Consider the following 21666-nt stretch of genomic DNA (forward strand, 5'->3'; position numbering starts at 1 on the left):
ACCCAGGGATCCCAGTCTTTCTTTTTAAAACATTTCTGAATCTTTAAAAATGGAAGGAGTAGTGGTGGCAAAACATCCCAAACTAGAATACTTGACTTCTACTTTGCTCTGCCTTTCTAGAACTGATATATTGATATCAATCTCTAGATACGGTTTCCTCATTAACAAATTCAGTAGAAATATGTGGTACTATTCGGAGTCTATAAGATCTAAAAACCTAAAACTATCCAGAGTCTCTAAAGATGTACAAACCTAAAACCTCCCCCACCCTAACACCACACGGGAAACGATACCCACCAGACTAGGGAATGAAATAAGGATCTGTCCCCTCATTTAGGATAGTTCGTCTCCCACAATTCACAATTCCTTCTCAGGAAGAAATATGTAGAGCGGAAGAACTGTCTTGGTGACAGAGAGACGTGGATTTATTAGTCTTTCTGAGTGTCAGAGTCCTCATCTCTAAAACGGGGATTAAAACCCCTACCTCGTAGAATTGTAGTGAAGGTGAGAGATTAACATATGTCTACGGCCTGAACACAGTAGCTTTTAATTGTAATAAAATCGCATTTACGGGCTCGGCCCGGGGTCGTTAAGCAGAAAGACGACTTTTCATGCCGCCTTCCATGCTAAAAAAGTTGGTTTACCTGGAGACATCCGGGAGAGGGACTGGACTCAGTTGCTATGGCGACACTTTGGTTCCGCCTCCGGACTTGCTCGAATAGCATGCTGGGAATTGTAGTGCGTGGGAACTGACACTCACCCAGGGGGCGGGGCAGCTTCCGGAAAGGGCTCGGTGGTTTCCCGTCCTGCCTCCATCGCCACTCCTTCACCCCCCGGGCTTCTGGGCCACAGAACCCAAAATAAAAGCCCAACTATGAGTCTCCCCTTCCACGTCCGCCTAAAGTACAGTTGAGGACAAGACAGCGGAAGCAATGCGGTGCCAAGGGCGGAGACGGGAGCCGTACTGGTGGGGCAGGAAGAGGCCGGGCTCCCGCCAGGGGCACGGAGGCTCCGCCCCCTTGCGTCACTTCCGTAAACAAAAGGAGTTGTGGCGGCGCTGGGTCCGGGATGTGACCCCGGCTCTAGCTGCAGCAGTAGCGTCGGCGGCTGCAGCTGCGGCACTGGCTTCGGAGACTCCGGGGTCTTTGCAGGTTGAGGAAGAGAACCCCCATCCTCTCCTTCCTCAGGTATGAGGTGGAAGCAAAGTCGTTCCCGCGGTGTCCCTTTTAGGCCCCTGCCGCCGCTCTGGTCACTGCTCACTTCGGGAAAGTCAAGGGTCACCGTGTGGGCAGACTGAGGCAGGGGAATGAGGTGAAGTCAAGAGGGACTCCTAGTGGTCCTGCTTGGAGGCTGTGCGTCCCTGGCACTCAGAACCAGTGTGTGAGTAACTGAGCAGTCTGGGAAGGCCTTCTCTAAAAGGTTCCTGGCTATGTGTATACGGGAAAGATTTCGGTTCTCTGTGGCAGAGATTTGCCTTCCAAAAATGGCTAAATTTCTAGTCCTGGCCCTTCAGTACATCGTAGTTTAAACCGCTATTGGGGGCAGCCTGGGTGGCTCAGCGGTTTAGCGCCGCCTTCAGCCCAGGGCCTGAGCCTGGAGACCCGTGGGTTGAGTCCCACGTCGGGCTCCCTGCGTGGAGCCTGCTTCTCCGTCTGCCTGTGTCTCTGCCTCTCTCTCTCTCTGGGTCTCTCATGAATAAATAAATAAAATCTTTTTAAAAATTTAAAATAAACCACTATTGGTTTATTTGCATAGCTTTACTCCCTCAGGTTTTGGGGTTTTTTTCTTTTTCTTGTTTCACCAAATGTGTATTAGCATCATTAAACTCGAGGTTGAGTGTGTTTATGTGTATCACAAGTTTATACAGATCCTTGTCTCTATTCAGTTGCTTATTAAAATTCCTTTTACCTTGTGTTGTATGCTGAAACAACGCCAGAATGTCTGTTCTGTTACTAAAAATGTATCTTAAAGAAAAATTGTTAGCCACGATTTGGATGAATTTGCCCTTGGTATCTGGGATTAAAGACTGGTCATTAGAGCCTTTCCTTTAAACCCTTTGCTGCTTTTTGAGGTATCATAGTGCCTGTTATGATTGTTTAGAGCCACCTTGAGCCCACTAATCTGAAATGGTTTAAAGTCCAGTGCTGGTTAAAATCCAGTGGAAAAAAATCTATTCTCACTAAAGTTCTCAAAGAATTATGTTAGGAGTCTAATCAGTGAATTTGAATCTTTTGGAACAGTCATAGCATGGTTACATTCATCACAGTGTACACAAAAAGGGCTAATACTGCTAAGGCACTTTATAGTCTGATGAGGTAAATAGCCATGTAAATTTCTCATGATATATGAAACAATATAATTAAGAATTTAATAGTATGTGAGAAGCCTGGGTGGCTATGTGGTTGAGCATCTACCTTTGGCTCAGGGTGTGATCCTGGGGTCCTGGGATCAAGTCCCACATCAGGCTCCCTGGGGGGGAGCCTGCTTCTCCCTCTGCCTGTGTCTCTGCCTCTTTCTCTGTGTCTCTCATGAATAAATAAATCTAAAAAAAATTTAATAGAATGCCTAGTTAAAAAATGTAGGATATTTTTAGTTGGATGACTGTTAGGAAAATAAAACTGATTAATACATGAAATAAGGGGAAAATAATTGGGTCTGTGTTCTCTATGGAAGGGCGGCCTGGAGCTTCATAGTGTAACTTTTGATACTAGCAAACCTAAACGTATATAATACAGTTTCCTGTATCCTTGGAAATAAGTAAAGAAAGTTATATTCAAAACAGTCATGGAACAAGTTTAATTTTACAGAACTTCAGTTGATCAAGGAACTAGAACCAGTATTATCCCTAAGGTGAAACTGAGTTTCTGGTTGGTAGTTGAAATATGGTTTCTAGTTGTTAATTAAAATGCAGATACCTCATATGGGTTAGGCCAAGATCAACATGAAAGCAGCCAATTTCTGCTGCTCCTCCTCCATGGCGGACCACTCCAGCCGCCTGCTGGAGAGCCTGGACCAGCTGGAGCTCAGGGTGGAAGCTTTGAGAGAAGCCGCAACTGCTGTTGAGCAAGAGAAAGAAATCCTTCTGGAAATGATCCACAGCATCCAGAATAGCCAGGATATGAGGCAGATCAGCGACGGAGAAAGAGAAGAATTAAATCTGATGGCAAACTGTTTGATGGGATGAACCCTCACCGTTGAAGTTTCAGTAGAAACAATCAGAAACCCCCAGCAGCAAGAATCCCGAAAGCATGCCACCAGGATTATTGATGAGGTGGTCAGTAAGTTTTTGGATGGTTTGAGAAATGCCAGGAGTCACTTGATGTCCCTGTACAGTGCATGTTCATCTGAGGTACCACCGGGGCCTGTTGACCAGAAGTTTCAGTCCATAGGAATTGGCTGTGTTCTTGAAGACCAGAAGGAAATTAAGAGAAGATTAGAGACCCTGCTTAGAAATATTGAAAATTCTGACAAGGCCATCAAGCTGTTAGAGCATTCTAAAGGAGCTCGTTCTAAAACTCTGCAACAAAATACTGAAGGCAAATTTAATTAGTTTTGAAACATAAGAGCATTTAAAAATAATGGCATAAAAATGATTAAACACTAGTTCTTTGTGTTAGGCATAACCTTTGATATTGATTGTTGTTTGAGATGAGGAAAATACTCCAGTGTCATCGTTTTGTGAATGATACAATTAAAACTAGAAATATTTTAATTATCTTTATAGAAGTTTTTAGATTGAATTCTTGTCTTGCATTAGGCTCTAGCACCTAATATATATATATATATATATATATATATATATATATATATATATTTTTTTTTTTTTTTTTTTTACTATTCTGTGGATGAATGCTTAGTATATAGGAGAGAGTAACTGCTCAGCCTGGGCACAAAGCATTATTGTTCTGTCCTGGGCTTTGTCTGGCATGGAGATACTCGGGCACATGGGGCATTAGGTTGACTAGAAATTCTTGACATTAGGCAGCACACAAACTTACCACCACACATCTACTGTTTACTACATGGTGTGCTTAAAAGGACAAAAGAAATCACAAAGTAAGAAACTTTCCCTACATAATCTTTTTCAGAAAGCGTTTTTTTGGACATTTGTATATTTAAGATTTAAGCATCTGATAATATGAATATAAGTCTTGAAATATATAAAGGCTTGGCATAAAGTGTGAGAGAATTCAACTCTAATGTTATCACTGTGAACAACTATATGTCCACCTCATCTTTTTCCAAGTGTATAATTTCTCTAAATTTTTAATCATTACAAAAATACAGTGTTGTACCTTGCCTTTAAAAAAAATGCTGCTATAAAGTCTAATTGTCAACTTTAAAACCTCTATTCTGTATGGTTGTATAATTTACTTACCTATTCCCCTTACTAGACTTTTAGGTTGTTCTAATTTGTTGCTTATTCCTGCAACATATTTATATACAGAGACTTTTTTCCTTCTTTGTTTTTTATTTTCTTTATATAAATTCCCAGTAGTGGGACTTACTGAGTCAAAGGTATATATACATTTTCAAGCGTTACATCAATTTATACTGTCTTCAGTAATTAAAGAGTAGCTGTGTCATTAGAAAAAAAAAATGCAGATACTTCTTCAGTTGTATCTGTATCTGTTTGAATCTAGTTGGTTCTTCTAAGAATAAATTTTAGCACGGAGATCTAAAGACCACCTAAATCTTGAGTGGGCTGAGAATATCACATGGCTATTTTGTTTATTTTTCATGTATTGTTTCCCTTCTATAATGAGGCTTTTTGAGGACAGAGACTTTGTCTTTTTCACTACTATCTTCCCAATATCCAGAATAGCGCCTGGCATGTGGAATAGTGTAAATATTTGTGGGGTGAGTGAATAAAGAAAATGGTGAAAAAAATTTCTTACAGATTTTGCTTAGGGCTTCTGTGGCTTCTGTATATATAGCACAGCAGCTAGATCTTTATTCTGAGGCACCTTGGTGACTCAGTCGGTTGAGTGTCTGCCTTCAGCTCAAGTCATGATCTCAGGGTTCTGGTATCGAGCCCCACATCGAGGTTCCCTGCTCAGTGGGGAGTCTGCTTCTACCACTGCCCCCCCCCACTCATGATCACTCTCTCTCTCAAATAAAATCTTTTTTAAAAAAGGATCCTTATTCTAACTTTATCTAATGGCCACTGAAATTCTTGATCTTCTTTCCTCCTATGAAGTGGGTCTTTAAAAACCCCTTTCATTTTTGCATATTCTAGCATATATGTATAATTTTGCTGTATTTCCTTAGGTCATAAGAAGCTGGCCTTGGTGCAATAAGGAACTTAGAACAATGGAGGAGCGGAAAGTGAAGAGGAGGAGTCCTAAGTCTTTTAGTGCCCACTCTACTCAGATTGCTAGTGCCAAAAAAAATGCCATTCCAGTTAGTAAAAGCACAGGGTTTTCAAATCCTGCATCACAGTCAACTTCACAACGACCAAAGTTAAAAAGGTGAATTATTTTCTTTTATATTATCACAGCAAAATGCTATCAGAGTAAATACTGAATCCAATAATTCTTATAACCCTTTTTTTCTCTTGGCTTGACTTTTTAAACAGTTGAAGCATGTATTATCATGTGTGATTTTAGAGAAAAATAATGAAGGTTACAATGTGTAGGGATTAGAACATGCAGAATGAATGATTGGTTTGAACGCCCTTACTTTGTCTCCTATTAAAATAGAATGAGAAAATTTGTAGACAAAGTTGATGCACTAGCCAGAAAAGGAATAAAAAATATACAGGGTTGTTGTTGTTGTTGTTGTTTTGTTTTGTTTTCTTAACTAATTTAGGAGCAACAGGTTTAAATGTGATATAGGATATTGCTGAATGTGTGTGAGTATTTTGTAGTATTAGATATTTGGAAAGCAAGATAATATATCTTAAGTATATTATATATATGTATATTTTCTCTTTTTAAACATAATCATATGCAGTTAATGTTTTTATTGCATCATCTTTGCAGAGTGATGAAAGAAAAGACCAGACCTCAGGGTGGAGAAGGAAAAGGTGCACAGCCTGCTCCCATTCAGCACTCTTTTCTCACCGATGTCTCAGATGTTCAAGAAATGGAGAGAGGGCTTCTCAGCCTTTTGAATGATTTCCACTCTGGAAAACTTCAAGCATTCGGCAAGCCATAGATATTTCCCTTTGTTTTTCTTTTCAAGATGTTTGCATCCTATTTTTGCATTTGTTTTGCCATTCCTTTTAAAAGTATCATTTTCTTTTATTAAAAAAAAAAAGAGTCCAGAGACATAACATGCAATCATCCTATATTTCATTTGTCATGGTTGTGGACTATAATTTTGTCCAGCATGGAACCCTACCCAGAGCTCAATCTCACAACCCTGAGATCAGGACCTGAGCCAAAATCAAGAGTCAGACGTTTAACCAGCTGAGCCACCCAGGCTCCAGGAAAAGATTTTTTTCTTTAAAGAAAGAAGGGTTTAAAAAAAAACAAAACAAAAAGAAGGGAGGGTTAGGGATAGGGATGCCTGGGAGGCTCAGTGGTTGAGCATCTGCCTTTGGCTCAGGGCATGATCCCGGGGTCCTGGGATCAAGTCCTGCTTCTCTCTCTGCCTATGTCTCTGCCTCTCTCTCTCTCTCTCTCTCTCTCATGAGGAAATAAAGGGAAGGTTAGTTGAAATGTTAAAGTAGGATTGCTATTATGAAATAACTATCCTGAAAGTAACAAACAAAAGGAATATTCTTTGTCAGTTAAATATTTTAGACTTAATGTTTTAGTTTGGGAAAGTCCCAAGATCATTTTTCTTTATCCTTTTAAGCCTAAACTTATTTCTTGCCCACCATTCCTCATTTTTGAATTTAAAAGAACCTGATTTTCTTGTTCTTTCATGAAGAACAGTTAACTGATTGTTTCATTAAAAATTCTGAGTAGATATTTTTGTATGAGTTCACAAAGCATATAGTTAGAGCTTTTGTATTCAGCTTGCAACTCACCTTATAAGCCTTTTTTGATAGAATTATGTCCCTGTATTTTTTATAAGCGATTTGAAAATGATTGAATGCACACATACAGAATCTCACACAAATGCAAAAGTGTTAACATATATGCTGGTTTTTTGAGGCCACCACTACCAACAAAAAGATAAATAACCAAATAGAAAATTGGGTAAAGGCCCTGAAAAGAGTAATTCAACTGCTTAACAAACACAGACGTAATAGCAATCAAAGAGATATCACCTCATACCACCAGACTGGCAAAATTAAAAGACTTGTAATACCTATTGCTGGTGGAATTCAGAGAAAAGAGTTCTTTTATAAATTGCTGATGATACTAGGATTATGTTTGAAAGTTTTCTTTCTTTAACTTTTCTCATCAATCCTGCCTGGGAATCAGTGAGCCCATCATATCTACCAACTCATTTTCATCTGAAGGAATATTTTTTCTATTGCTAGTTGATTTCTCCTCCATCTGTTCCTTTTTATTCTTTTGGAGTTTCTGTTGTTCTCATGTTAGATCACATGGATCTCTTATGATTTCTGCTTCTTTATATTTTTTACTTTATATTCTTCCCCACCTTTTCTCTCTCTCTCTCTCTCTGTATATATATGTTATATAGAGATACATTTATATGTCTGCCAATATATACATATGTGTACACACACACACACACACACACACACACACACACCTCTCTTTTAGGGTATTTCTTCCACTTGACCTTCCAGGTTACGGTTAATTATTGAAAAACATCATTAAAGTAAAGGAAATATGAGATATTTTCTGTGAGAAAAGGATTATTTTTAAAGAGTTGTAACTAGCTTCAAAATTATCAGTAGTTAATTTAATATTGTAGGTGTTGAAGATGATATAAAGCTAGCTGGAGGAAATTAATAGTGTAATTTACATAAATTCTTGTTGATTTAAGATATATGTACTTCAACTTCTGAGCTATAGTATACCTCTGAGAAAACGAGAGTTTTTTTGAAAAAAAAATTTTACTTTCAAGAAGCTGTAAGGGCTAGGAGCACCTGGCTGGCTCAGTCAGTGAAACATGTGACTCTTGATCTTGGGGTTGTGGATTCAAGCCCCACATTGAGTGTAGAGGTTACTTAAAAAATAAAATTCTCTAGCAAAATAAAAGGTTGTTGAGGCTATACTTAACTATATAAAAATATGTAATATATACTGTATATATATTAGCTGCCCTGAGCAGATAATACCACCTCAGACAATTCTAGTCAATAAATAGTGTAAGACCTGTCCTTTAGCATTTAAGCTATCTTGCACTAATGGGTATACAACTGAAAATATTACATTGTATTTCTCATGCTTCATAAATATTTTCATTTATATTTCTTAAAGGAGGCATACATAATTGGTGACAAAAATGAGTCATGGTTGAAGCTCTTATAGGATTCTCAAGTTCCGTCATTATTATAAAATGTGAGGTCATTCGGTTAAAATGGCAGTTGTCAAATTGAACATGATTAGATGACGCTATTGCTTCTAGAAATGATATTACTATTGAAAAAAGAATTTCCTTTACCTAAAGGATGATTTTTGGGTTTTGTTTTGTTTTGTTTTAATTTTTAAAATATTTTATTTTCAAGTGATGTCCACCCCCAACATGGGTCTTATACTCAAAACCCTGAAAACAAGAGTTGCTGGCTGCACCAATTGAGCCAGCCAGGTGCCCTGATGATTTTGTTTTTTACAGAAAATCTTTCCTATCTTATTTTCTTAGTGCCCACAGACATTTCTTAGATTATCATTGTTTTCGTGGCCAGAGATTTGATTTGTGATTATACACAGAAAATATGCAGTTATTAACAATGTAACTTACAAAAGAAAGAAAGCTAATTTCTTGTGAACACCTTGAGTTTAAAAGTTTTTCCTCCAGGCAGTTAGTTTGAACTATCCTAATCTTTATTAATGTTCTGGGATGTTCCCCCAGGAAATGAATGTTCCATCGAACAGATGGAGCATGTTCGGGGAATGCAGGAGAAATTAGCTCGTTTGAATTTGGAGCTCTACGGGGAGTTAGAGGAACTTCCTGAGGATAAAAGAAAAACAGCCAGTGACTCCAATCTAGACAGGCTTCTGTCTGATGTGAGTATAATTCTTTTTCTTTATTCTTTCTTTCATAAACATTTTTTATTGAAAGTTCATCGTTTTAATCATTTTAAAGTATACCATTTAGTGGTTTTTGGTACATTCACAGTGTTTTGCAGGCATCACCTCTGTCCGATTCTAGAATATGTTCATCACTCCCAAAAGAAACCCTGTCCCTCTCAATCCTCCCTTCTCTTCATCCCCTTAGCAGCCATTAATCTACTCTCTGTGTAGATTTGCCTATTCTGGATATTTCATATAAAGAGAATCACACAGTATGTGGCTTCTTATGACAAGGTTCTTTCACTTAGTGTAGTATTTTCAGGTCTCATACACATTGTATTCTACTCTTTTTATAAAAAAAGAAATATATTTCAAATAAATTGTCATATATACATCTACACATACATTCTGAGAATGCTGGCAAATCTAAAAGTGAAAGATTTACTTCTGTACATATATGATAAGATCTTAACATATAAACGATCCTGACATGATTAATATATTTTCTATTATTCACTCAGATGATGGTTACTTATTTCTAAATACAGAACCGTATTTGGTGTTTACGGTAATTTAGTACACTGCCATGTGTATTAGCATGCTAAAGCTGCCACAACAAAGTGCCATAGACTCGGTACATCTGAAATTCATTCCACACAGTTCTGGAAGCCCAAAGATGGAGGTCAAGGTGTCGTCGGCAGAGCTGGTTTCTTCTGAGGCCTCTTCCCTTGGCTTGTGGGTGGCCATCTTCATCTTTACATGGCATTCACCTTTTTATGAATGGGTTGCCTATGTCCAAATGTCCTCCTCTGGTAAAGACAACCAGTCATCTGGATTAGGGCCCACCCTAATGACCTCATTTTAACTTACTACATCTTTGTAACACCCTATCTCCAGATACACTCACATTCTGAGGTATTGGGGATTAGGCCTAAAATGTATGAGTTTGGGGAGGACATAGCCCTGTCTGTAACACTACGTTTGATTCTTATACTGAAAGGTATTAATGAAATTTGCCTCTTTAAACCTTTTCTTGAGAGCAGCCCAGGTTGCTCAGCGGTTTGGCACCGCCTTCAGCTCAGGGCGTGATCCTGGAGACCAGGGATCCAGTCCCACGTCGGGCTCCCTGTCTGGAGCCTGCTTCTCCCTCTGCCTGTGTCTCTGCCTCTCTCTCTGTGTGTCTCTCATGAATAAATAAATAAAATCTTTAAAAAAAACAACAACCAAGAAAAACCTTTTCTTGATATAAAAATAAACTGAATTCAATGTACTTTAATTTCAGAATAGTTTCTGTATTTACTAATGACAAAAAGGTTTCATTTCTGTTGGCTTTCTTTATCCTTTGAATAAGTAAATATAAGGGAAATGGTAGGCCCAGACTTTCAGAGTTTCAAGCCTACATGTTTTATTTTATATCTACTATGTTCGGTCTTACACGTATTTCCTTTTACTTGTTCCTCTTAATAAATACAAGTTTAATTTGCAGTACATTTAGGAAAGTGACTGTGGTATAGAGAGAACACTGAATTTGAAACCAGAAAGTCTTTGTTTAGTCTGGGATTTGCATTTCAGTTATATCTGAATATTGTCAATTTAGTTAACATTTCTGTAACTTTGATTTTCTCCTCTGTAAAATAGGTGTGATTAGTTCTACCTCATCCTGAAAACTGAATGATATGTGAAATCTTTTCATAATCCACAAAAGTTTTTAAAGATTTTGATCATTAAAATGGTAACTTTTAAAAACTAATAATAGAGATGATTATAATTATTCATGGTTCTAAGAATCTTTATAAAACTCTAGTTTTTATTACCTGGTTTCTCTCCTCATATTTGTGTTTAATAAATGTTAACGATACTTTATAATTACTTTGTATAAGTGAATTTCCCAACCCAGAAATTTTTGGAAAGTTTTTTCAGTATTTACTTTTTCATTTAAAGAAAGCTTAAATGAAAAAATAGTTTATTTTAAAATGTGTAAACAATTATCTACTTAAGATATTTTTCTTATAAAAGTTAAATTTGTTTCTGTTACAGTTAGAAGAACTGAATTCTTCCATGTATCCTTTTGCCTAATATCAACAGTGAAAAGTTTACAAATTATAACATCTGGTTATAACTTCTGGTTATAAATTATAACTTCTGAAGAGCCCTGCTGTTATTTACTGGGGCCATTTCTCTTCCCTTTTGGTTTCCAAATGACATTTTCAGTTGTTTTTTGTATGCTGCCATTTTGTTTCTGGTTTGTTCTGCTTTGCTTTGTATTGTTTTTGGAATTTTAAAACAAATTTTAAAAAAATTAAGAGATTTGAGGATTAGGCTAGTTGCCATGGAAATTATTTTGAATCTTGGATTCTTAAGTTAAATAGCAGTTGGATATATAGACATAATATGCCAAACTTAATTTACTATCATTACATAGAATACTTTAGATGTAAATAAAAGTGTATTATAGAAGTAGCTTAAAGGAAATCACCAAAACACATGTAAAATATTTAGGTTTTAACTTTTCAATTTGGAGCAATTATTGCAGGAATTTTTCAAAATGTATTTTTGGATATAGTCCTAGGCACAATGTGAGATATATAAGAACAATAAGAAATTTTATCCTGTCTATAAAATAATTTTAGAGTTTAGTCCTTTTGGACTAAATAATGAGATACTGAAAAGGATGCTGGTTGTAGAGTCCAGAGATTTGATTTTTGAAATTTGGTTTTGATAATTTTGGTAACTAACCTTGGATAAATAGTTTAACATCTCAAAGCGTCCTCTGTACTATACGGTAATTGCTACATGTAATGATGTTTATATGAAATTTTTCAAAATGTAGAATATGTGTGTGTGTATATATATGTGTATATATATATATACAAATTATTATTACTCTTAATAACACATACTGTTATTGTTAAAATTTGCAGTAACAATGAAGAAATAGAGAAGTAAATACAAATCCAGTAATAACAATTAAATAGTTAATCTTATTTGAGTACTTATTACTTGCCAAATATTTTATGACGGGCTTTACATGCATTTTCTCATCTGGTCCTATTCTTGTAAGTAGGTGGTGGTATACTTACCATTTTACAGATGAAGAAAATAAGATTTTGAGAAGCCACATAAACTGTGGGCACATTAATGTGGAACATCATTGCCAAGAAGGACTTACATTTGAGGATTAGATATGAGCTAACTATGAGTCTTCTCTTCGTAGTAGTTCTTTTTTCTTATTTTCATTCTGAGCTTTATATTCTATGCTTTTCTTTCTGTGCAGATGACACATCAGTTTAGGAACTGAGTTTCTGTTAAACATTAGGTTTATTTATCTTACCACTTGACTTGATTCGACCACAACAGTTGAACAAGGAAACATGATAGAATACAAGAGCATGGGCTTTGGATTGCTTGGTTTCAAATCTTGGTAAGCAGGTGTGTAACCTTGAACAAAGTTTGGCAACCCTAGTTTCCTCATTTGTAATAATTGTTCTCTCTGTATTCAGGCTTTCCCTCCTAATTTCCCTTTCTGTCATCAGTTGCTTCTATTATTTCAGTCTCCAAGATTATTTAAATTCCTCCTATGACTATATCAGACATTGCTACTTAACCATGGCACTATCTGCCATTGAGCCTGGATGTGGGCAGGAAATTATTTGCCATTTCTTAATTACAGTTAGTTGTCAGGCATCATCAGTTCTGCCTTTTATTCTTCCTTCATTCCCTACCCTCATCACTTTATTCCATAACCTTTCAAATTTCTTCTGTTCTAACCCTGGAGCTGCCATACTGTCCAATATGGTAGCCACTAGCCATGTAGCTACTGAGCATGTGAAATGTGGCTAATATAAACTGAAATGTGCTAGAACTATAATTTGTACACTGATTTCAAAGATTTAGCATGAAAAAATGTAAAATATCTCAATATTTTTTATAATGATTATGCTGATAGTTTTTTGATATATTAGTGTAAATTAAATATATTTTTAAAATTATATCTGTGGCTTGCATTATATTTCTTTTGCACAGTACTGCTGTAGACTTTAGACAATACCAGTAAATTATTCTTCCTAAAAACATCACTGTCCTCTTGCCATTCCTATTTCAGACCAAGTTTTTTGTTTTTTGGGTTTTTTTTTTTTTTTTTACCATGTCAGATTTTCAAAGGCTCTCAATAGTATGATCACAGCCTACTTACTGTTATATTTTTCATTATCTTTCATTCCCACTAAGCTGATTCTCTGGATTTCTGAGAACACATCATGTTCATGCTTACCTTAATGCCTTTGTTCAGGTTGTACTTCCTACCTAGAGTTGCTCTGCTCCCCCTTTCCCTTACCAAATAACACCAAAGCTGACTGTTTCCATATAGCATTTTATTTGTACCTTAAACTAGCATTCTGTCTTATTTCATTATCTGTTGATTTTTGTATGTGTTAAATTTCCGCTTTCCAACTGGACGAGAATGTCTTTGGCAATACTCCTGTCTATATACTTTAGTAACCTTTGCCATATGTGTATTGCTAGCTTTTAGTTGTTCTCAGTGTATCTATAGCATTGTTTGAATTGGGGCTTGAAAAAGTAGGTAGCAGGTGGATCTACATAGAGAGATGAAAGAGGAAAATGAAAGACATTAATGATAAGGAAAGGGAATAATACCTGCAGGAATTCCATTCTGTTTCTAGTCTTCTTAAAGAATAATTCAGAGGATTATAGAAAAAGTTTTAGAGCTATGATGATTTGATTTTATTTTTTGACTTTTACAAAGAAATCGTTTTCCCAAAGATGATAAAGTGGTGTTGTCCTCTTAAATTATTATTTTTTTAATCTGGTAAGTTTTCATATTTGCCTCTCATCAGTTACTTACCATGAAAATGATTCTTGCCACATTGATATAATTCTGTGCTCTATTAGAACCTGTAACATAATCTTGATTTAGTGACTTTTTTTTAAGTCTTCAAATTCTGGATATAATTACTTCACTACGTTTAAAAATTGTCTTATCACATCCAAGTTTCTCAGGAGCTATATGGGCACTTTCCCTTTAAACATATTTCTTTTTAATACCTCTCATAGCTCCTGAGCATGATTTCCCATAATTTAAAAGAAGCCCTCATTATAGAATGAAAATCTTCTTAACTGATGAATCCAGACAAAAACTACATTTGGCAGATGCACAAGATGTCCCAAATACTTCTTCTACCAGCTAAAATGACATGTGGTTGCTTTCTTGTGGTTTGAAGAAAAACAGCATTTTTTACTTTTCCAGCTGAATCCAGTAGCAGAATCATCTTCCACAATAAGGAATAAAGTCATTAAAGTGCCAGTGCAATGATTGTTTTCACTACTGCTTTTAGTAAATTTGACTTGCTGTTATTCGCCATAACCGGAGCCTCGGCCTTGTTGAAGGCTTAATCAGGAAATATGATACAGAGGCTGTGCTGCTATGCTTTCTATTGTTGCCTTATGGGGGTTATACTTGAAATGCAGTGCGCAAAATGTTATTAATAGGGCTGAAGGTTTATCCTTCCTGAGCTCACCAAACTTAGTCCCGTGTTGATTATAAGTTGATGATGCACAGGCTTTTTGTGGCAGCCCTGCTTCAGTTTACGTTAGACAATCAGTACACACACTGGTGTGTTTTCCAGTGGCCAGTGCCAACAAAATGTTAAATGAGTATTTGTGAGATTTGCTATTTTTAATAAAGTGATCATTTTAAATTAGTCTTTATTGTTTTATTTTGAAGAAACCTGTAGTCCTCAGTCTGGGAATACAAGAGTTCAGTCCTCAAAAGTAAGCTGTGTTTATAAAATTTTAGGTTACATAATTTTCTTCCAGATTTTGCACCTTTTGCACATTTCAGTATTGGTGTTAGTTATGAAAAGATCATGGACTTTAAAGTTGGACCTTGACTTGAATCCCCATTCTGCCTCCTTAGCTTTGTATTCATGCCTATTTACTTAGCTTCTTTGGGTTTTTTTATTTTTCCTCTAGAAAATGAGATTAATAACCAACTTGTAGTAGTTATGAGAAAGTAAAAAAGCATGTATAAGATGCATATCACAACAGCTAACACCAGTAATGTACAGCAAAAATTAATAATGACCCATTTTACAACAGCTTTTTTGAAATAAACACCATAAAATATACCTTTTTTTTTTAAAAGATTTTTTATTTATTTATTCACGAGAGACAGACAGACAGACAGACAGAGAGAGGCACAAACACAGGCAGAAGGAGAAGCAGGCTCCACACAGGGAGCCTGATGTGGGACTCGATCCCGAAACTCCAGGATCATGCCCTGGGCCGAAGGCAGAGCTAAACTGCTGAGCCACCCAGGGATCCCCTAAAATATACCTTTTAAAGTGTACAGCTCAGTGGTTTTTAGTGGATTCAGAGTTGAGCACCCATCACCATAACCTAATTGTAGAACATTTTCATCACTTCCATCTTTCCAAAAAAAAAAAAAAAAAAAAAAAAAACCCATTGGCAATCATTCCCCATTTCCCAAACCTCCCAGCCACTGGCAACCAGTAATCTATTTCCTGTCTATGGATTTGCCCATTCTCAACATTTTGTATAAATGGAATCCTACATGATTTTTTATGACTCACTTATTTTACTTACAATATTTTCAAGGTTTCAGGGTTCATCTATGTTGTAGCATGGATCAGTACTTCTCTCATTGTGTGGTATGCCACATTTTGTTTATTCAGTCATAGCTCAGTTGCCTTCACATTTTGGAAGAGGCCCATGCTGCTTCCTCATTTCCAGGACAGAGAAATCACCTAATTTGGGGTGGGAGAGGGAAACCCATTGAATGATACAAATTTTAGTAATTTTAGCAACTTTTGGCATTCTGAGTTCAAAGAATTTTGATCAATTTATCTAATCAGTCTTTTTGATAACCCCTTTTAAAAATGAGAAAGTTAGCAGAACATTAAATACAATCTTGTAAACTTTTCAATTAGGTGGAGAGAACAAGGGATTCCAGGGTGGGGAAATAGCATTCTAGGGTCTGACAGAGCAAAAGGAAATTTTGCCATGTGACATGTTTTTCTTGGATGGGTCCTGAGACAGTAAAGCAAAAGCTGTTTCCTGTGGATTAGTGACAGAGTATCAGATTGACCTTGTTTGTTCACTCGGTTCATTTGTCCTTTGTGTCAAGGGGACCCATGTGGGCCTCAGGTAATAAAATTTTAGCTTATCTAATTTGCACCCTTTCACACAATTTAAACATATTAAAGGCAGCAGAAAAAAAAATGAGGTGCCTGGATTAGTCTAAAACTGTAGTAGAATAAAATGTATTGATTATATAGGTGCTGTATAGTCCTTGTAGACAAATTTTAATCACCGACGATTTTTTAAAAACACACTACCAGGACAAACCACTTATCCTACTTTGTGTTACCTTCAGATCCCTTAAAGTCGTTTACTCCGGTGTTGGTACCTTTTGTATAGCGCTAAAATTGATGATTATTAGAATAGCCAGAGGAGTTGCTGACGCTAAGGAACCCCACCTTCCCACCACGGGGGGCGCCGGCCTTCAGCTCGCTCTTCACGCCGCCTCCGGGTTGGGGTGCAGCAGCCCGGCCTCTGGCCCTCCGCTCCCAGCCTTCGGCGGTCCCACCGAGGCTCCGCGGGGCCGCCACGGAGGGGGCGCCGCCGCCTGCCCGGAGCCCCGCCTCTGCGCCCTGCGGCGCGGGCTGCCATCCCCGTTCCCCCCACCCCCCGCGCAGGTGCGGGCGGCGCGCGGCGTGCGGGTCTCCATGGCGACGGCGCCCGGAGCCCCGCCTCTGCGCCCTGCGGCGCGGGCCGCCATCCCCGTCCCCCCCACCCCCCGCGCAGGTGCGGGCGGGGCGCGGCGTGCGGGTCCCCATGGCGACGGCGCCCCGCTGCGGCCGCGCGCTCCTGCGGCTGCTCGGCGCTCGGCGGGCCGAAGAGGAGGCGGCCCCTCCGCGAGGGGGAGCCCTGGGCCGCGGGGACCCCCGGGGCGCTGCGGCCGCGCCGCTTTAGCTCCCCCATGGCCGCGGAGGCACGGCCAGCGCCCCCCAGCCCCCCGCGACCTTGAGGCCTCAGCAGCCCCGCCCTTCCCCGAGAACACTGCGGCGGCTCTGGGGGGAAACCGAGGCAATCTTTGCGTAGGCTTGAGTGGGCGGTGCAGGGAACCCCTTACCCTCCTCGGAGCGTTCGGCCGCCGCAGACGTGCAGTCTGGTTGCTGAGCACTTTGGAAAACACGGATTCGCGCCCGACCCGCACCGGCTCGCGCCAGCTCCCTCCCTCTCCGCGGCTCTCGGCCCCTGCGACCTCGGAGGCCGGGCCGCGGGGGGGGGGGTGCGGCCCGGGGGGTCCGAGCCTGCGGCCCGTGCGGCCTCCGGCGCTGTGGCGCTCCGGGGGTTAATACGCGAACAAATAATTAACGGCATGGGGTTTCCGTTTTCGCGCTTATTACCGACTCTTGCGGCAAGTCCCGGAACAGAATACCCAGACATCATCTGTGTCAAAGTCTGGCACGACCCAGGCCGCTGTTTTCGGGCCGATCTTGACATTGGCGCGCTTTGGGAATCTCAAAAGTCATGCTCTAAAATTTATTTCAGGAGAAGAAAATAGGGATCAGGGACTTGAAAGTTTCAGAATAGGGATCCCTGGGTGGCGCAGCGGTTTGGCGCCTGCCTTTGGCCCAGGGCGCGATCCTGGAGACCCGGGATCGAATCCCACGTCGGGCTCCCGGTGCATGGAGCCTGCTTCTCCCTCTGCCTGTGTCTCTGCCTCTCTCTCTCTGTGACTATCATAAATAAATAAAAATTAAAAAAAATAAAAGAGAAGTAAAGAGTGAAATCAATTCATAAGCTCTCTGATTTAAAAAAAAAAAAAAAAAGAAAGAAAGTTTCAGAATAGCCGTAGCTGGTTATTTTTCCTGAATGAGTTTCAGTAGTATAGTTGCTTCTTGCTGCAGCTTTAATTTTATAGTTTTAATTTTATCAGTGAGCCAAACCAGCATTTGAATTATGCCCACTTTGGGCTCACAAGCACGGCCTTTCTTATCACCTTCTGTGCTATCAAGAGTGCAGATTTCCTCGAAACTATGCCTGGGGCGCCTGGGTGGCTCAGTAGGTTGAGTCTGTCTTAGGCTGGGGTCATGACCTCAGGGTCCTGGGATGGAGCCCCATCAGGCTCCCTGCTCAGTGGGTTTCTGCTTCTCCCTCTCCCTCCGTGCTCTATCTTTCAAGTAAATCAATAAAATCTTTTTTTTTTAAGCCATCATTTCATTATCCATTACTTATTTGTTCATTTAATAAAAATAATATACCTGTTTATGTTCAAAGTAAATCATGTTTTTTACATGCCATCAATACAGACTTTAACTTAACTGGAATAGTTTTCTATTTCTCTTTTTCACTAATCACATTTTTCTTATACTCTGGTCCTTTTTTGCAATCTTTAGAACCAGATAACTTTTTTTTTTTTTTTTAAGATTTTATCTGTTTATTTTAGAGAGAGAGTGGTATGTCCTTGAGTTGTTAAATGGGCAGGAAGAGGGAGTCTCAAGCAGGAGACTGAAGATTCCTCCTCCTGAAGAGGAATCTCAAGCAGACAGGAGCTGGTCGCAGGCATCAGCTAATTCAAGAGTCAGTCACTTAATGGACTGAGCCAGAGGCGCCCCTAGACACCTCCTGAGAGGCATATTTGAGGGATTAAATTGGGGTTTCTTCCTCACTCCTAGTAGTTTATTCCTTTTTCATGCTGCAAGAAGACGACTTTTTATAGATTTTTTTTTAAAGATTAAAAAAAAAAAGATTTTATTTATTTATTCATGAGAGACACAGAGAGAGAGAGAGAGAGGCAGAGACACAGGCAGAGGGAGAAGCAGGCTCCATGCAGGGAGCCCGACGTGGGTCTCAATCCCGGGACTCCAGGATCACGCCCTGAGCCAAAGGCAGACACTCAACTGCTGAGCCACCCAGGGATCCCCTAGATTTTTTTTTTTTTTTTTTAATGCATAGAATCTAAAAGTTTCTCAAGGATCTCCTGTCAGGTACATATTTTAAAAGTTCAGATGACTTTGCATAGCCTCTGAAATATTGAAGATCTAGAACATGCCTAAGGGATTAAATTTTAGATAATAGATGAGTCATGGTACAATTTGCATGGGTGGATCATAAAAAAACTCAAATGTAGGTACCTCTGTGGCAGGGTAAAAACAATGGTTTGTTCCTAATTTTCCTTCAAGTCATTTTATCTACTAGAGTGGGGCAGGACTGGTTGAATTTACATGTCTCCAACTGTGTAAGAAATCACCTGGGGAAACTGTTAATGGCAACACGATTCTGCTTTATCCCAGTGACAGTTTAGCTCTCTATGTGGAGTGGCAATTGCCCAGCCTTTCAGACCTTAATCTGGCTTTGAATGTCACACAACAGGCTCCTCCCCATCTCGTTCCCCTTTTTTTGCTAAGCAAAGAAGTGCTAATGTCATTTGCTGATTTCCTCATCAATAGCAAGTTGTAAAGTATAGTCAGCCAGGAAAAAGAAGTTCTATTTCCAAATTAACCCAGAGAAATAAAATATCCAATTTAAGTTATACTCACACTTTAGGGAAAATCCAGTATAATTTTTAAATGTGATGCCCAATTATTCCCTGTATGACCTCAGATAATTTTCTTTACCCTGCTTTTCTCCTCTGTAGTCTAACTGCCAGGGTAAATGTGAGAAGTGAAGGGGCTCGTGTATAGGGAAGAGATTTACTAGCACAGTGCCTGTCAGAGTAGCCTCTTAAACAAAAATTAAGATAAGTATAGCGTTTATTACATGGCTTCCTTCCCACTTTGATTTTGTAACAGTATGTATGTTAGATCTAGTTCTTTTTTTAAAATACTTTATTTATTTATTCACGAGAGACAGAGAGAGAGGCAGAGACACAGGCTCCCCGTAGGGAGCCCGACACGGGATCGATCCGTGTCCCTAGGCTCATGCCCCGGGGCCAAAGGCATGCGCCAAACCGCTGAGCCACCCAGGTGTCCCTGTTAGATCTAGTTCTAAATGAGAAGAACCACAGATTGGAGCTTCCTATTTCATTTCCTTCTTGCAACCCACTTCAGAAACATTTAGAGCCCTTGTTTTTCAGGGTCATGTAAGAAAGAGATATCGGGGGGGGGGGGGGGGGGCTGGGTGACTCAGTTAAGTCTGACTAAGTCTGGGTGACTCAGACCTGCCTTGGGCTTAGGTCATGCTCTAGGGGTCCTGGGATGGAGTCCCGCATCAGGTTCCCTGCTCAGCGGGGAGCCTGCTTCTCCCTCTCCCTCTGCTGTTCCCTCTGCTTGTGTGTGTTCTTTCTCTCTCAGATAAATGAATAAAATCTTTAAAAAAAAAAAAAAGGTATTCAGTTGGCATCACCCACACTGGGGCCTCAACTCAGTGGACACTTGGGCCATAAACAAGGCAGCAGTTGGACCTTTAATTTTCCAGGCAGGACACACTTCTTTGTGTAAGAACAATAGAAATCCTAAATGATCAAGGAAGAACATTATGATACAGTATTTCACTCTTGGAGGTAGGGCACAAAGAAAAGATGAAGAACGGATGGGAATTTGGTTTTGTACACAGGTTTTGAGCCCCTCTTGGTAATTGAAGACATTGGGGATGACCATATTATAGACCTAATTCCCAAGAAGTATTCTTGCCCCAGAGTTCGCAATCCAAATGAGCACCCTAAAATACTCCCCTTCCAATTTGCTGACGTTGTGAAAGAATCATCTATCAGATGTACGTATTAATTCAATTCTAAGCATATTTTACCATCTACCTCATTTAACATCATGATGGAGATTACTAATACGATCTACACAAGTTAATAAATTGTCACAGTTGTGGGGCGCCTAGGTGACTCAGTGGTTGAGCATCTGCCTGCTTCTCCCTCTACCTATGTCTCTGCCTCTCTCTGTGTGTCTCTTGTGAATAAAGTAAAATCTTCAAAAAAAAAAAATTGTCACAGTTGTGACACAGGGGCCAAATCCTAATAATCAGTGAAGGAATTTGGCTTTTTCTTAGCTCGTAACTTGCTTTTCAGCCCTTGAATTTGGAAAATTAGTACATGTGAACAATTTTTCATTTACTCATCCAACAAATACTTGCCAAGTGCTGGCTCAGTGCAAGCATTATGTAGTAGGGAGGTTCTAAAATGGTTCCCCAAAACCCCAACTTCCTGATATCTATGCCCTTGTGAATTCCCTCCCCTTGGGTGTGGGCTAGACTTATTTCTAATGCAGGGGTTGCCAAACTTTTTCTGTAAGGGAACAGGTAGTAAATATTTTTGGCTTTGTGGGCCATATGGTCTCTCCCAATTACTCAATTTTTCCTGTTATTGTATAAAAGCAACCACAGACAATATGTAAATAAATGTGATTAGCTGTATCCCAATAAAACTAGAAAAGTGGTTGGCAGGCTGAATATGGGCTGCCAACCACATTTGCTGACCTCTGTTCTGACTAATCAAAAAGCGATTGTGTCTCGCTTCTGAGATTATATTACACAAAGACTCCAACTTCCATCTTGCCTGTCCTGTCTTGCCCTT

General features: G+C 39.2%; 1 protein-coding gene and 1 pseudogene across 1 annotated transcript; both read left to right on the top strand.

Annotated features, from left to right (window-relative positions):
• Window positions 1-793: 793 nt before the first annotated feature.
• CCDC28A (coiled-coil domain containing 28A) lies at window positions 794-14815 on the top strand. Its single transcript, XM_041745518.1, has 6 exons — window positions 794-1187; window positions 5272-5471; window positions 5985-6148; window positions 8941-9095; window positions 11139-11161; window positions 14248-14815. Exons 1-6 carry the CDS (start codon window positions 933-935, stop codon window positions 14303-14305), a joined length of 855 nt encoding a protein of 284 aa, XP_041601452.1. The 5' UTR covers window positions 794-932; the 3' UTR covers window positions 14306-14815.
• LOC121485323 lies at window positions 2736-3550 on the top strand (annotated as a pseudogene).
• Window positions 14816-21666: the final 6851 nt, after the last annotated feature.

This window comes from Vulpes lagopus, chromosome 2 (genome assembly GCF_018345385.1).
Source record: "Vulpes lagopus strain Blue_001 chromosome 2, ASM1834538v1, whole genome shotgun sequence".
NCBI lineage: Eukaryota > Metazoa > Chordata > Mammalia > Carnivora > Canidae > Vulpes > Vulpes lagopus.

Excerpts from the sequence above, each read along its gene's own strand:
- CCDC28A (XM_041745518.1), top strand. The coding sequence starts at position 933 with ATGCGGTGCCAAGGGCGGAGACGGGAGCCGTACTGGTGGGGCAGGAAG. Across the intron at positions 6,149-8,940 it reads TGGAAAACTTCAAGCATTCG|GAAATGAATGTTCCATCGAA; the intron begins GCAAGCCATAGA and ends ATGTTCCCCCAG. Across the intron at positions 11,162-14,247 it reads GAAGAACTGAATTCTTCCAT|ACAAAAACTACATTTGGCAG; the intron begins GTATCCTTTTGC and ends TGATGAATCCAG.